Consider the following 15729-nt stretch of genomic DNA (forward strand, 5'->3'; position numbering starts at 1 on the left):
CTAGCGGTCACTGAACACCAACACAACAAATTTAATTCCCTTCCTCATCAGCCACTCTTAGCCAGGGTCAATACCATCAGCATTTTGCTTCTTTTGTAAGAAATACTGAAATTAAAATGAGAGTGCAAGGATCAATACGGCAATTCAACCAGCACTGAGAGGAGGCTGTGTGTCAAGTATTGTTGCGGCTTATTAACATGACTATTGATTGGAGTCAGAGGAGCATGGTAGCAGAAGAAGCATCAAATACCAATCGTTAACCCTCTAGTTGGGGTTAGCTTTAAACACTTGGCATACTCTGTAACATCTCAATCCTTGAAGGGGGATTTCACTGATGATCCACCTCCACAGTGCTTTATCCTCACCTTAGGGGTAACACATTTAGCGTATGCAGCCTTGAGCTCATTAGTTGTTTGGTTAAGTTTTATTTTGGTTTGTTTGGAATCGTCTGAAACAATATGCACTCATTTGAGGATGAAAAACTTGGAAGCTATAATTTTCCCCTCTGAGACTCAGAGCCTTTGTTTGATATTTATAAGCTTTAATTAACGAAACAAAAGCTTTGTGTTCTCTTTCACTTGATGGATAGCTCTACATTTACTGTAAAACTCTAACTGTACAGGGATACTTTCAATTTTTTACCCTACCATCTTTATTACATTGTATGTTTGTATTTTACTGAAATCCTGCTTTACTTTTTCCAGTCATAAAAGGTGCTTTTTAGGAAATGCAAATGTATAGTAAGTGAAGCTACAGTCATGTTAACTTGTTCCTGTTTCCTTAGTTTTTTCACTGCAGGAACTGAAACTGATTGAGATAAGTCTGAAGAACTATAGAAATAAATAGAAAAACATATAAATGAGAGGTGGATGGAAATAAAAAAAATAGTACAAAAAACAGGAGGGTGAAAGAGTTTAAAAATGGATGATGGAAAAAAGAGATATAGTATTGATCTCACAATCCTTCTCTGCCATCTTCTTGAATGATGCTGCTTTAAATCTGTCAAAAAATAGAAACACTTCCCCAATCAGCTTTTGTGGCAGTGGAAGAAATTGGTCACATCTGGGCTCCTAACTCCTGAAATGTATCAACCATTCTCAGTCCTCCCCACACAATACCCTCTCTTTTAGCAGGAGTGCAGGATGTAGCCTCCGTGAAACGGAGCCGGGACAACCTGTGCAGAGCCTCAGGAGGGAACTCCTTGAGGTGCAGGCAGGTAGATCATTGAACAGACGAGACAGAGAAATCAGAGTGGGACAGATGGCCTGGAAAGAGCTGATAGCTAGCTAACCCACTGGATTTATTTGATCAAATAAAAAAAGCTCCAAAACAGATTTTAAGTACTTTAATGCCACAGACCAGTTCTGGAAAACCTCCATCTGTCCTCTACTGAAACCTTATTGCAAAAAATGAGTGTGGAGAAGAGGAGGAGATGGATATGAAGGACGGAAATAAAATGTGCTTAAGATATATCACCAGAAATTTCATTTCCACATCTATTTATACAGTGGAGAGTAGAGTTAACTTGGTATACCCACATGCAACTACTAAGACTTACACCCATGTTCAAAGGTCAATATCTCTGCAGTTATAATTAATGATACAGAATTGAGTGGATTGAGGCTTTTTTGACATGGTCAAACAACTAAATAAGTAAATAAAGATCATAAGAAAATAACAGTTTCTGTACCAGAAGCTGTATATACAAAATGTATTTATCTTTATTAATAATAACAAATCACACCCAAACCCATTTGAGTGAGTGGTTCTTTAAATTTTATATACCTCCAGTCTCAAGGACATGAAAACTGTGTGAAATGAACCCTGTAAAAAGCTTTTCTCTTGTAATACAGTAACCTGCTCTGGCTTTAAAGCTATACATCATTGCTAACCTTAATATAATAGCTGGGAATGTCAGGAAAAAAATCTATATTTTACATCTTAACTCATAACTGATCATTTCCATTTCAAATGTCCTACATGCATTTTACATATTTAGCTAATAATTACTGTGTGTGCTGAATTTATTTTTTATTTTATTTTATTTTATTTTATTTTATTTTAGTTTAGTTTTTTTTTTTTTGGGGGGGGGGGGGGGGGGTTATTATAGTATGAGTTTATTTCTGTGCTGAAAGTTGGCATTACATCAGCCTCCTAATATTTGTGCAATTATTCTGCAAATAAATCATAATGCAGCCAGAATCACCAGATGGGGCAATGCATTATATGCTGTTAGCTGTGGCAGAGAGGTTGAGCAGTCAGGCTGAGGGCAGTAAATTCTCCTGATACATTTTTCATCCTCCCTCTCCTGCAAACTGCCAGACGGCTGAAAGGAGTATGGACTAAATACAGAAAAGGTCTGATCTTGCTTATTTATTCCTCAATAATCTCTGTGATATTTTTGACTGCCCCGGTGGAAGTCAGAAGGGTCTGTGGATGCTGTAAATGATAAATGATAAATGCCTATTATGTTTTACTGAACCTTAGGTAGACTACACCAACATAAATATTTATCATACAGTCACTGCATCTGTCCTTCAGAGTTTTCCTCTCACCTAATTTCCCTCCTATGCCCTTGCAAACTGCTGGGCTGTCTACCATAATGATGACTCCCTTCCATAACGGAGGCTGGCTGCCAAAACAAGAACATGCACTTCAACCATAATGTCCCTCCTACGGCTCCTCTGCTCTGAAGTGTGGAGCATAAGCATTTTCCCAATGGTAATGTTCGGCACAGAAAATGGTATCAAAACCCAGCTGATCAAAGCAAATACTGAGACATACATTTGTGTGTCTAACAGATGCAGTGCCCCATAAAAAAAATAAATAAATAAAAATTCTATGGCCACAAATCAACAGTCCATAACAGTCCATATCTGTCAAAATCTGAACACAGGAGTAGCAGGACAAAGTCTGAGATTATTGTGTGATGACGATGAATAAGCTCATCAGAAAAATGGAAGCAATCAGTTTAGTTGTTACAAAAGTTGATTTCATCTCTAATTTCTTAGTTTATACTATGATGTCACTACAAAATTGTATATATAAAACATAATAAAATGTCTAAAATGTTTAATTGAACTACAATATTTGGTATTGAACAATAAAGCATTTTGGCATGATTTTTATGTGGACATCCAATGTGTTTGTGCTGTAATGCGTCCACCGTCAGTGCTTTTGTCATTTACCCAATTAACAAGTGCAGTGTTCATGATAAATAGAGAGAATAAAAAGAAAAATAATAAAGAAAATGCACCCGAGTGCTTATTACTAGGTGTACATGAAACATGCAAAGCCCATGGACTGGGCTACCATATGTGCAGATGCACATTATTATCATTACTTGTTCTCATATACCATCTCACAGAACAGTTATCCATTCCTCCCCAGTGTAAGCTAGTTCATGCTGTCATGGGCTTAATCTCTTTGCCTGTCTCATTTTTTCATCAGCAATATATGGAGGCTTCCAGGTGCATGACCCAGTGGTAGCCATAATGTCCCTGGTTCAAATCCTACTGGTGACCTTTGCAACATTTCACCTTTATCTTCTATTTATGTTTCCGATCACTCTCAAATGTCAAAAAATAAATAAATAAAATTTAAAAAATTTTAAATTTAAAAAGGATTACAAAGAGAATCTCAGGTTTTGAAATTGCAGCTACATTGCTGCAGCACACAGAATTAGAATTCCAGGTTTGTTCAGTGTGTGTGTTTACATGTGTTGGATAAGTCCTATCAAATAAGTATATCCCATTATGCAACAGCTAAATGTGTGTCTGTTTCTCCCTGCTTGTTCCAAGAATTGACCACAGGTGAGTGAGAAGGTTATAAACTGTAAAACTGTTGAGAACTAAATATCATCTAAGTTTAAAAACATTCAAAATAAGAGGTAAAAATTGTGCCACTTGCATAACATCTTCTGTGCACACTGATACTCCAGAAGCCTACTTTGTGATCTCCTTCATTCCTTTAAAAGCTTGAACCTGGATAGCCTCCAGGCAGATGAGTTTCACCCATCTCTGATGAGAAGGCATGACAAAGGCTTGACTTCAGTTTTATCATTCTATCTTCAGTCAGTTTATGTCTTCGCCAGGAACACAGACCATGGCTCCTCATTCTCCTCAGCTGTGCCAAGCAGTTGTCTGTATAGTTTGCCATCAGATCACTATCAGTTTAGCGGTGGGAGGGAGGGAGACAGTGGCCCCATCTGTTCACATGGTGGTGCTGAAACACATGGCTTCCTCCTGTTTCTTTATCAGGTCTGGTAGATGTGTGACACTAAAATGTCTATGTTTTCCCTTTATAGCCTTGCAAGTCTTTAAAGTCTCAAAAGAAATTTTCTGCCAAATGCAGAAGCTGTGGAAGTTTAAAGAGAACTCTCAAATGAAATGCATATATATATATATATGTGTGTGTGTGTGTGTGTGTGTGCATGTACAAGTGCAGGTAAGTGTGCCTGTGCTTATAAGTGGTTCAAGATTTACTTAAGTTACCCAGAGGAAGCTTTCAGGGAAAAACACACTCTCAAACATATACTCTGTCAAGACTTATCTTAGCCCTCCAGAGGCAGCAAGACAAAGCTCACACATTTTAAAGTCTCCAGTGGTAAATGAAGCATTTGAGGAATTGCAAATGCCAGAGAAGACACACACACACACACACACACACGCGCGCACGCGCGCGTGCGCGCGCACACTGACAGTTAATTTTTATAACCTTTTGTGAAAAGACTTACCAGGCAAACATTCAACCTGAGACAGACCCTGCATTTGTGCCCCCCCCCCACCCCCAAACCCAGCAGCTTACTGCCTATCTCCATCAACCCACACAAGAACAGCAAACACTGTGACAGCTAAAACTAAACCAAAATGTCAATGCTCCTCACTTGTTGAATGAAAGCCCTTTCTGTAGCATTGTTTTACTTTAAGAAGCGTTCCATAAAGCATCAGACAGTCGGTCTAGTCTCACTGCTTGCACTAGTGTCACTTCCAGAGCAGCTGTTACCACCTGCATGGCATCAAACAGCAAATTTAGCAGGTAGCTGAGAGAGATGAGCGTTTAGGAGCTAAGGAGTTAGATTTATCCTTATGATTTGGTGGAGACCAAAGCCAGAGCTGAAAGGAAACTGAAGACTGGACCTGTATTCTTTGGATGGTCAGAAACACAACTCTACACAACACTACAGCTAGTGTCTGCTGCCTGGAGGTGGCCAAAAACCAGCACTTTCTAAAAAGCTGTCTGCTTTAGTTTAAAAATTGCTAATAAGGGACAACATCATGGTGCACCTTTAGCACTGACCTGAACTTCGATTCCATATCCCAGGTAGACTGTAACTAAGTAGTTGCACTCCACTCCAGAGTCAAGTTGCTGTAGGATTTCGATGTTACCCTCAGGGTCAGTGAAATTCAGACCGCATGGCTCTGTGGGAGACAGTAAAAAGACAAGTGATTCCTTTTTTCCCCGGACCACTGATCTTTCTGACGGCCCACCTGTGTCTCTGTGGCCCTGTAACCCTCTAACTATCTCTGCAGATTTCCTCTCTGACACTGCTCATCTGGGCCGTCAGCTCTCTGTGGGCAGTGGAAAGGACAGACAGGACACATCAGGGAAAATCAGATTGTTTTTGACACATGAGAAACTCTGTTACCCCTGGTGGAGCGATGGATGGCTGTGTACAGCCTGGGAAATGAACAGCAGTGATACTGACGACCTGATGCTTAATTTTCTTGTCCTTTGTAATGGATGTGTTGAATCTTATGGGAAAGATACTCTCAATTTTGGATTTAAAGTGGGGATTTATTTATTTTAAAGTCACTTGAACATTTTGCCTCGCACATCTTTGAAAGTCAGGTCAAACATGACCATGCCTACCTGACGTTTGAGTGATGGTGATGGTGGTAGTTGTGATAATGGTTGTGGACGTTGGGGTTGTACCTTCTACTCGGGACACTTCAGTTAGGTTGGGGAGTGGATGATCAGGGCTGGTTTTGGATTTCAGTGGTGTTTCCTGGGTTTCCCCTTTCTCCATCCTCATTGAGACGGGTGCAAGGGTGGTGCCTAGGGGAAAAACACTCCCACTTTGAGGCTGACTTCTCTGCGAGGTTAAGGAAGCTACTGGGTTGTTTTCGCTGCTTGAACCTCTATTATTTGGAGTCACTTGAGTGGTGAGGGAGTCTGTTGTTGGTTCTACTTTGTCTGGCCCCCTGGTCTTCTCCTTAGAGGGCTTCTTTTGAGGCAGAGACATGGGTGGCCTCGGTGTTGTGTGAGAAAATGTGGTCAGTGGAGAGGTGGCAGCCGGAGTGGCAGTAGTGGCAATGTCAGAGAAGGCTGGGGCGTCCTCATGGGGCACCAGTTGAGTGGCGGGGTCTCCTGCATCCGGGGCAGACACGGAGCCTGGCATGGTGGGATATGCAGCCACAGAGCCATCCCTCCTAAAAAAGTGTTGGTCCCCCTGGAAGTCCCTTGTAAGTAGGTGCTCGTGAAGGAGCAGGCCCTTGAAGACAGGCTGGTGGTTGGGGATGTTCATTGGTGAGACAGTGGTAACCAGGTGGACTTCACTCTCTGTGTCCTGTGTTGGTGAGTGTGTGAAGAAGTCCCTGTCTTGGTCCAGTGTCCTCTTACTCATGCTGTTGCTTTCCTTTGGACCTGAGAGAAAATGAACAAAGATGGCATGGTTGTGTTAAGCAGACTGTTACAGTCCAGTGAAGTACAAAAGCAACATGCAGTAAACAAGAGCGGTGCATCTTTTTTGAAAGTTTCATTGTAGAAGCATCAGCTCTGGCAGCCTATAATCTACTAAAATTGTGCCTAATGAGCTGACAGGCTGTCCTCCTGCATAATTCTTCCACACATGTTTTGTAGCTATTTTAATCAGTTCATTATGCATGTTCATGTGTGCGTTTCCACATATGTGTGGCTTTGGGGGAAGCGTGGCAGCATAGTATAATTCTTTGCACTATGCACATCTATTATAGAAGCTCTAACAATAGCAAAGTAGTCTAGTGACTTGACATATAGAATGAAGGTCACTACAAGTACTGTACAGTACACATGGTACTAAATCATAATAGTGTCCCATGGATACAATTTATTGTGAAGTGCCCCTTCAGTGTTAAAATCAAAATATGTTTATTTTCAGAACTTGACATGCTATACTGTACATTTTAGTGAACTACCATGAAGGACACTCTTCTAAGTGTTCTGCAGATTACTACAGAGAGTGGTGAGTAGCAGCTGGTGAAAAGCTGGTTTATTATCAAAGACTAATTCCACAATCACACTCTGCAGGCTGTGAGATCTCAGAGCTGAATTACTTGCAGGATAAAAAAAAACGTTTAAAATAGTTTTTTTCTGAGGCCTCCTTCTATAGGCAAGTGTCCTTAATTCCTCTGTTTTGTTTTAAACTCACTAAAACACACAAACCATTCAAACACAGTGCAGGCATTGTTAAGTTCCAAAGGAAAAACACTAACTGAATTGTCAGCAAAACACAAATAAATAAATAAATGAATGACTGACTGGATGAATGAATGACTGGATGAATTAGTAGTTGGAAACCAACCCCATATGTCCAGATTTAGAAGATTAAAATACACAGGAATGATGACTCAAGTAAACATATGAGAACAGCATAAATGGTGTTCCTCTAACCATAAATCATATTACATCAGAACACTGCATAGGGAAAGAGTCTGAACTTCAACTGTAAAAGGGAATATATACAAAATTACTCTTTCCTTTTGGCCTTCTCTCACACTAATTTTTATTTTTCCAACATTTTATATCATGAATAATGTGATAAATTATTGCAAGTCACAGACGACACTTGCTGACACAAGCTTAAACATGAAACTTTTACATCACATTACATCACAAAAGATGTTCTCTGCAGTGACTTTAGCATTTTGACAAAGACACTGCTAATCCATTCAAAAGACAGACTGAGCTCCACTTTTAATGAAACAGCCATTTAAACACAGTTAGAGTTAGGTAATAAATTAGTCGTCAACCTCAGACAGATGCATGCATTTAATATTTGATTTAAACTGTAACTTTCAGAAATAATAAAGCAATACCACCTGTGGGAAGTAAGCAGCACAAACCTGGTTATTAAATGAAAGACCAGAAGGATTAACACTGCACATGTTCTCTACACCTGTCTTTGTCACATTCGTCTTGTGCCTCTAAAACTGTACAGGAAAAGAGCCACCTATTTCCCCTTATACAAGGCAGTGAATATTTGCTACAGGCAACCCACAGAAAGTGACTAGCCCAATATAAATTAAATATAAACAGTAGAATCTAGTAAAAATTAATTGTCAGCTCACTATGTTAAACATCAGCATAGCACAGGGGCCAATCGCTTCATGCAGTGTAAGTGTATTTTTGTAGCTAAAGGATTGTTCTGTGAGTGCAAGACTACCATATTTGCCCCATTATTTGCTATATTTTCCTCACATCAGTTGTTTGGGCAAAACTTGATGAATTGATTTATCATCCGCAAGGATGAACTTCTTTTAGTGGTTGTGAAAGTTATCCTGAAATGATGAAATGTTGTCCAGCTGGCTGCAAGTTAGCTTATCCATACTCAGATGACAACCAAGATTTTTCGCCTCATTTATGAACAGTGGAGTGTGGAAGGGGATTTTGTGAGGTTTTGAAATGCTTGTGCTGACTTGCTGTTTTTAAGGTATGCATTGGCAGGATTTCTTTCTGTTTTGTCAAGATAGAGGTGAAAATACAGTGTATTTTTCTGGGTAGCGTTGGACAAAATAATGAAACATCTATGGCAATCACTGTCATTTTCTGATGGTGAGATGAGCTGACTAAAAATATGACAGCTGACTGAATTCTTTCATGACAGCATCAATGCAGTCTCTCTTTTTGCATCTAATTTTTTGTACTTAAATGTTTCACCTTCTTCCAACATATCCATGTGCATCTTTACTCAGTGCAGCTGAACACTGCCTTTCAAATTTTCTACTTAAAGCTAGCAATATTATTAATATATAAAATAATTCTATGGTATCTAAGGTATAATTCTATTCCTCTGGTATCAGGGACCAAGACGTTAGCAGCAGATCCTTTATGTCCTGTAAGCTGTGAGGTGGGGCCTCCATGAATCTGACTTGTTTTTTCCAGCACCTCCTAGAGATACTCAATCAGATTGAGGTCTGGGGAATTTGGAGGCCAAGGCAACTCCTTAAACTCTCCTTTCAGGAGTGGTTTGAGGAACTTAACATTTTTTACAGTGTGGTGGAGTGCATTATAATACTGTAAGAGTCTTCTTGCATCACAGAATACCATTGCCATGAATGGGTGTCCTTGGTAACATCCACATGACTTCCAAGACCCAAGTGTTCCCAGCAGAAATAGATGGTAAATGGACTGCAATTATTCATTGCTTTTCTAGTCTTTTTGACCACAGAGTGCTTCCACTACAAACCACATTCACCCATACATTCATACACCACCTTTCTACATATGGAGCACTTTTCTATGACACACACTCACACACCAAGAACACATTGGTGACCCTTTAGGGATCAGTATCTCAACACTTTGATTAGGGGAGCTGGGCATCGAACCACTGATTTTCTGATTAGTGGACGACCTGCTCTGATTCCTGAACCACAACCACGCCATGGGCTACAATTTGTCCTACAATAGTTCTTTGGGATCGGACCACACAGGCCAACCTTCACTCCCCATGCATGTCAGTGAACCTTGGGCGTCCATGACCCTGTTGTTAGCTCACTGGAAGTCCTTCCTTGGACCACTTTTGGTTGGTGCTAAAAACTGGACACCAGGAACACTGCACAAGACCTGTCCTAGGAGAAGCTCTGCACCCAGTCATCTAGCCATCAGGTCATAGTTACTCCGATCCTCACACTTGCCCATTTTTCCTGCTTACAACACATCACCTTCAAGAACTGGCTGTTCACCTGCTGCCTAATATATCCCACCACTTGACAGGTGCCATTGTAATGGGATAATCAATGTTATTCACTTCACCTGTCAGCGGTTTTAATGTTGTGGCTGATCGGTGTATGTCTGCATGAAACAATGCTGCTTTGACACATTAATTAGCTTGCATTCTGGGTGACGGTTCATCTTAATGAGGCAGAGAAGCTGCCAGCACACTTTTCATGCTTATAGATGAAAGGATGCTGTTGACACAGGCCGCAAATGAGTGAGATATCATCATAGTGAGTGTTTCTATTAGCTACAGCGTTCCAAGAGGATGAAGCAGCCTCAGCTGGAGGTCAAAAGATGTAAGATTTTTGAGTGGTGTTAAGAGGTTGGTAATACTATATTTATGTACACGTAAAAGGTTAAGTAAAATACAGTAGCATGTCATGGCTGAAACATGTCATGACTGCTTTTCAAGGCAAATTTGTTTTGACATTTGCTTATAAATGGTTGTGCTTTGAAATTCCATGTCCATTTTTCCAGAAAAAAACACCTGTGTCTGAATAATATCATACATCTTCTGGCTAACAGTTCATGATGAGATTCATGGCCTACACCTGTTTAATCCCCATGATTATATTATGAAGCTTGCACAATCTACAATTGACTGGCTCATTTTGGCCCCAGCCTAATGATTACAAGTGCAGTTGCTTTGTTGCATGTCAATTTAGATTCTGGAATCTGCTTGCAAGGGGGCAAACGCTGGAAAATTATAGCAGGAAGCATACCTTTAGGCTTTAAATGTGAAATTGTGTCTGAATGAATGCAAGTCATTGTAATGTTTTGTTGATGCAGAGTAGTTTTACCAACATCCAGCTTGCTAATAAAAGTTTGATCAGGCTATTCAAGAGGAAGAGTAAACAATTTGGTCACAAAGCCTCTCCCAGCCTGACAGAATTGACACATGGTTTTACATTTTACTGGCAGCCGCGACAACACCACATTTATCTTTCCTGGTGACAGAAGCAATTCAAAGACCTTTTGATGTTCTAAGATGGAGGAGAAATATTTCCTTGTAGCCTTATTCTGTCACAACAAGAGCAGCCAAAGCTGCGCTATCAAGGCAAGCTAAGCATATTTGACATGTCTCACTACCAGAGAGAATAAAGAGAGTAAACGGAGGTCTTCATGAATGATTTAAGCATATAAGGCTGGTCCCCTCTTCATAACTAGAAAGTATAGAGGAATCTCAAACATACACATAATGTGTAGTAGAGATGGGGAATTATCCTTTTACCAAGATTATTGTTAGTGCTGTATCGAAGTGGTGACTAACCTCTGCCTCTTATTTTCTTATCTATGTCACCTTCTTTGTCTTTATCTGTGTTGGTCAGCTTTTGACCATCAAGTTGCTGCCCTTCAGTCAGAATATCGAGTGAATGTGGAGAGCGAGAATGGAGAACTGGGTTAAACCTGAGTTTCTCATACGCAGATCAATACAGGATCAATCTGTACAGGTTGGAGTCCTCACTGTGGTGATTACAAAGGAGCATGTACTGCTACCATACTGTTCTCACGTCTGAACCTTAACTGAATGTTTACAGTTAAAGTCTCAGAAAACTGAATTTTTAAATGGCATTTGTCAAGTATGAGTGTCATGTAAATCAATAAATGCAAAACAGAAAATAAAGTACGGCTTCTTTTTATGAGTCTCATCAAGGCAAAGTCTTGCAGCAGTCAAAACATCCTTAATGTGTAAGTCACTGATTACTTATCTTTTCTGTAAATTATGTGAATTGCCTTACGTCTCAGCTGCTGAAAATACTGACAACTGAAATAAGGAATCAGCTGTGAAACTCCATAAGCTCAGCGACATCTTGAAAATGCATCTGGGCTGGGGAAAATGGATTGCGGTCATCAGACAAATTGCAGAGTATGCAAAGCAAATAAGATGATTTCAGAATGTAAATTTGCAGAGCATGAGAGGGCTAACAGCAAATTTTGCTAATTATTTATAAAACATAGACATTGCCACAGGCTGCACCAGGGGTGGTAACAACTCCCAGTGGAATCTGATTGGCCACACCAGGTGCCTCCCCCTACCGAATTCTGAACATGGCAGACAATTAGTTTGTCATCGCTCATGTATATATAATGCAAATGTGTTTACCACGAAAACTCTGAGCAGTTTTTACAAAATTTGAACAAAATCTACCTGCATGTCAGGTTTCTTTTGTCAAACCAGGACAAATCTTTGGCACGTGTAACCTGCAACCCTTTCATTCTTTTGCTGTAGTAAAAAAATCAATTTCTTCTCTTAAATATCACCTGCATTTATTTGGTATTTTGCTAATTCTAACAAGCTGCTTTAACTGTAACACAAATGCTGACTTGAATTACTGTCAAGATGAAAAAATCTGATCCAATTTCTGACATAGAAACACAGACAGACCCTGTTCTCACCTGTTTGCATCTATAGTTAGAAAATCATGACTTACCATGACTTGGCAGCCAATTTAAATTTATTGTGCTTGAAGGACTCCAATCAGGTACAGATGTACTGTAAGATGTTGGCGTAACCAGTCTACTATAACAACAAAGTGATCTTGATGTGCTCTGTCAGGTTCACAGAATAGGTGCTATCACATTTAACCCTTCATGTTCTACCAAGTTGCATCACACCCCAGGCAACGGATAGAATGACAAAGAGATGTTAGCATCTGTGAAAGTTGTGTTGTGTATTGTGCTATAGTATTAGAGGTCATGAATGCCATGCTGTAGGCTAAGTGCAAGTGCAAGTTAATGTGAAGTCTAATGCAGCTTGTTACTCTGCAACTCAGTTAAATTTAATTTACAGCAGTAGAGCTAAAGTCAGATTCCATGCTGCACATTCAAGAGGTTATGTGTACAATTGCATTACATTACACAACACTGTAGCTGGTTAATCAGAGCTAGTTCATAAATTAAAGGTGGTAATTAACATGACACAATGAGATTACTGTTATCTTATTCTGAGCAGTGGCAGAAATACAATAAAAAACCATTTATTGTCCTTAGGGAAATTTAGTTAGTGAAATGTTTCTTCCATGAGCACATTCAGTAGAACACATTTAAGATATGCAAGGCTCTCAGAGGAAGTAAATTGACTTAAGAGGACGCAGTAGAGTAGGTTCTAAAGACATCTATTTTGTCCTTGTGCTCCATCACATCTAGCAACAATGTCACACCATCCTTGGTGCTAATTTTTAACATGTTTTAAAACTCTGGCTAAATGTGCGACCAACTTATAGTTACTGATGCAGAAAAATCAAACTCGACAGTGTAAAATTATCAGAACAAAGGTGGATGTTTTAGCAAAGCTAGTCTGGGTTGTCACATCCAGCTCCTGAGTCAGGTCCTGTTTGTCTGTGTGTTCCTCAATACCAGTTTAGTTAGTTTCCTGTTTTACTTCCTGTTTCACTTCCTGTCCTCCTGTGTTTCCCGCCTCAGTGATTACCTGTCCCGCCCCTAATGTGTTGCACCTGTGTCTTATTGTTTCCCCGCCTCCTAGTTTATTTAAGTCTTGGTCTCTCCTTTGTTCTCTGCCAGATCGTCTTTGTCTGTATAGTCAAGCGTTCCAGCATTAGTTCCTTGTGTTTCTCCCTGTGTGATTTGACCTGGTTTGTCTTCTTACGGTTTTTCCCTTTGCCTCACGAATTTGATACCTCTGCCTGATTTTGGACTCCCTTTCTGTGTACTGTTTGGATTAAAGACCTGCTCTTTGCCTCTCATTCCTGTGTACTCGAGTCGTGCATTTGAGTTCCCTTCAGAGCCCTCATCCCTTTTGTCATGGGTGACCTGAGGTCAAGCGCATGGAGAGTTTTCTTCTGGCAAGGACTAGTCTCATTCTGTAAAAAACTGTACAGAACACCCTGCCACATTAACAAATGTTCAAAAACGCGTGGTCCTACTAAATCTTAAAATCTTGGAGGATGAAGTAAGAGAATGAATGGGATGTTATGCCACGTCTCTACTGGGCAGCTCATTTGTTTTTCTCTAATGAAAGCATTTGCCAAGGCAAATATAGTTTGCACAGGGCTTAAAATTATAATGCATGTTTGCTGTTCTACAGCTCATCTTCACTGACCCGAATATAATTAAAGGTGTCCGGCCATCTTGATTATGTGTGACATTTACGGCAGAGTTAAAAGCTCATACTTCACTCTGATACTCCATGGCTCCACAACGATCTCTCAGTCTACACTGACTAAGATGACAGAGTGAGCAGTCATAGGGGAATCCTCCTCAAGATGGCAACAGACAGCCTCCTCTCATCAGTTGCATATCAATGGAGTCATCAGTGAACACTCAGTGCATGGATGGAGCGCTAATAAGATGGGACAAGCCACACTTGAGGCAGGCTGCTGATTGACATCAATCTCCTTATATCCAGGGGCTTTATTTCCTTATTATTACGGAGAGCCACCAGACAAGCAAATCAATAAGCAGCTTCCGCTGGGCTCAGATACGAGGCCTTCAGATCACTCTACATGACTCCTTCTGGGGTCCTCAGTGGAGGTTTGCGTTCATGAATTCATTTTAACACCTAAGGTGAAAATTTCCTGTTAGTGACATTAGCTGTGATTCCTGCAATATGTGCAGATTCTACAGCTGTTTGCATAAAGCAGTGAGGAAAGGCTATAGAAAACAATGGGGTGAAACTGATAAATGATTCCATTAGTCAACTTAATGAATTGATAATTTAATTTGTGGGTGTGACAGGTGCATGGAAGAGGGAGAAAAAAAAAAAACACAGCGGGAAGGAAATTAAATTATGTGAGCACAAGCTGGAAGAACAAGCCCCTCAAAACAAACACACAAAAAACAATAGGTCACAATTTCATCCCTCACACAGAAATTTACAGTCTAAAAGTAGAATAGTGCATCCATGACTGTCTAGAGATTCCAATTTCAAAGCATAAGATTTTCCTTTTACTCTCTGTCTGGTTTTTGAGTCGTGAGGATAACAGCATATTGAGATGAGACACACTCATATCCTCCATCTGACCTTTGACTTCATTGAGTGGAACCAAAAGTTTTCCCTTTCATTTATTATGACCTGTCTGTGTTCCGGTTCATTGAGCATTGTCCTTCAGACAGGCCTTAAACAAACTGTCTCTTAATGGTGCTGAGAAACTCATAAGACCTGACCTTTAAGCTGGAGCACAACAAAAACACAGTCACCCAGTGCCCGCTATTTGCATGAAATCTCCTGTAAAGTGCTGAAGCTGCAGAAGGTAAATAGGTCAAATCTAGACTCTGTGGTGAAGGGTCAAGTAGCTTAATTCAGTCATTTTGTTAGCTGAATCAGTTTGTGTTCCCTATGCCATAGTCATCCATATTTTGTCTTCTTCGCAAACATTTTTTGCTTCATCTTTTATGTTGTTGTTTTTCTTTCTACCGGAGAAATAAGGGATGAATGAGTGCACGTCTTGTTGTACAAATGCCTGGTATTAAAATTACATCATGTCTTTAATCATGGCAAAAATCTGTCTTATATAGAAGCCGGAACCTTGTTGTATTTCAATTTGCCAAGGTGCTGCATCCTAGAAAATACTGGGAGGAATGTCTCTTTTCACACTTCATTTCCTTCCATTAGAGCAATTTATCTTTTCATTTTCTTCTCATTTACTCCATGGTGGAGTCAATTAGAGAGCTGTGGCTGAAACAAGACCTACAACTTTACAAATCTGTGGTGGATTACTATATTGTGAGAAATTCTCTAAGTGTGTTTTATCAGTAGTAGAAGGATTAACAAGAAACATTTAATAACCTAAA

The 15729-nt window shown here is 39.9% G+C and overlaps 1 protein-coding gene across 1 annotated transcript in view; it reads right to left on the minus strand.

Annotated features, from left to right (window-relative positions):
- The window catches only part of sez6a (seizure related 6 homolog a), an 82130-nt gene that overhangs the window by 31147 nt on the left and 35254 nt on the right, over window positions 1–15729 (minus strand). Inside the window, exons 2-3 of the mRNA XM_041051630.1 lie at window positions 5872–6645; window positions 5299–5420 (exon numbers count right to left, since the gene is read on the minus strand). Coding sequence (XP_040907564.1) covers window positions 5299–5420; window positions 5872–6645 — 896 coding nt within the window. The remainder of the gene's footprint in view (window positions 1–5298; window positions 5421–5871; window positions 6646–15729) is intronic.

This window comes from Toxotes jaculatrix, chromosome 12 (assembly GCF_017976425.1).
Source record: "Toxotes jaculatrix isolate fToxJac2 chromosome 12, fToxJac2.pri, whole genome shotgun sequence".
NCBI lineage: Eukaryota > Metazoa > Chordata > Actinopteri > Toxotidae > Toxotes > Toxotes jaculatrix.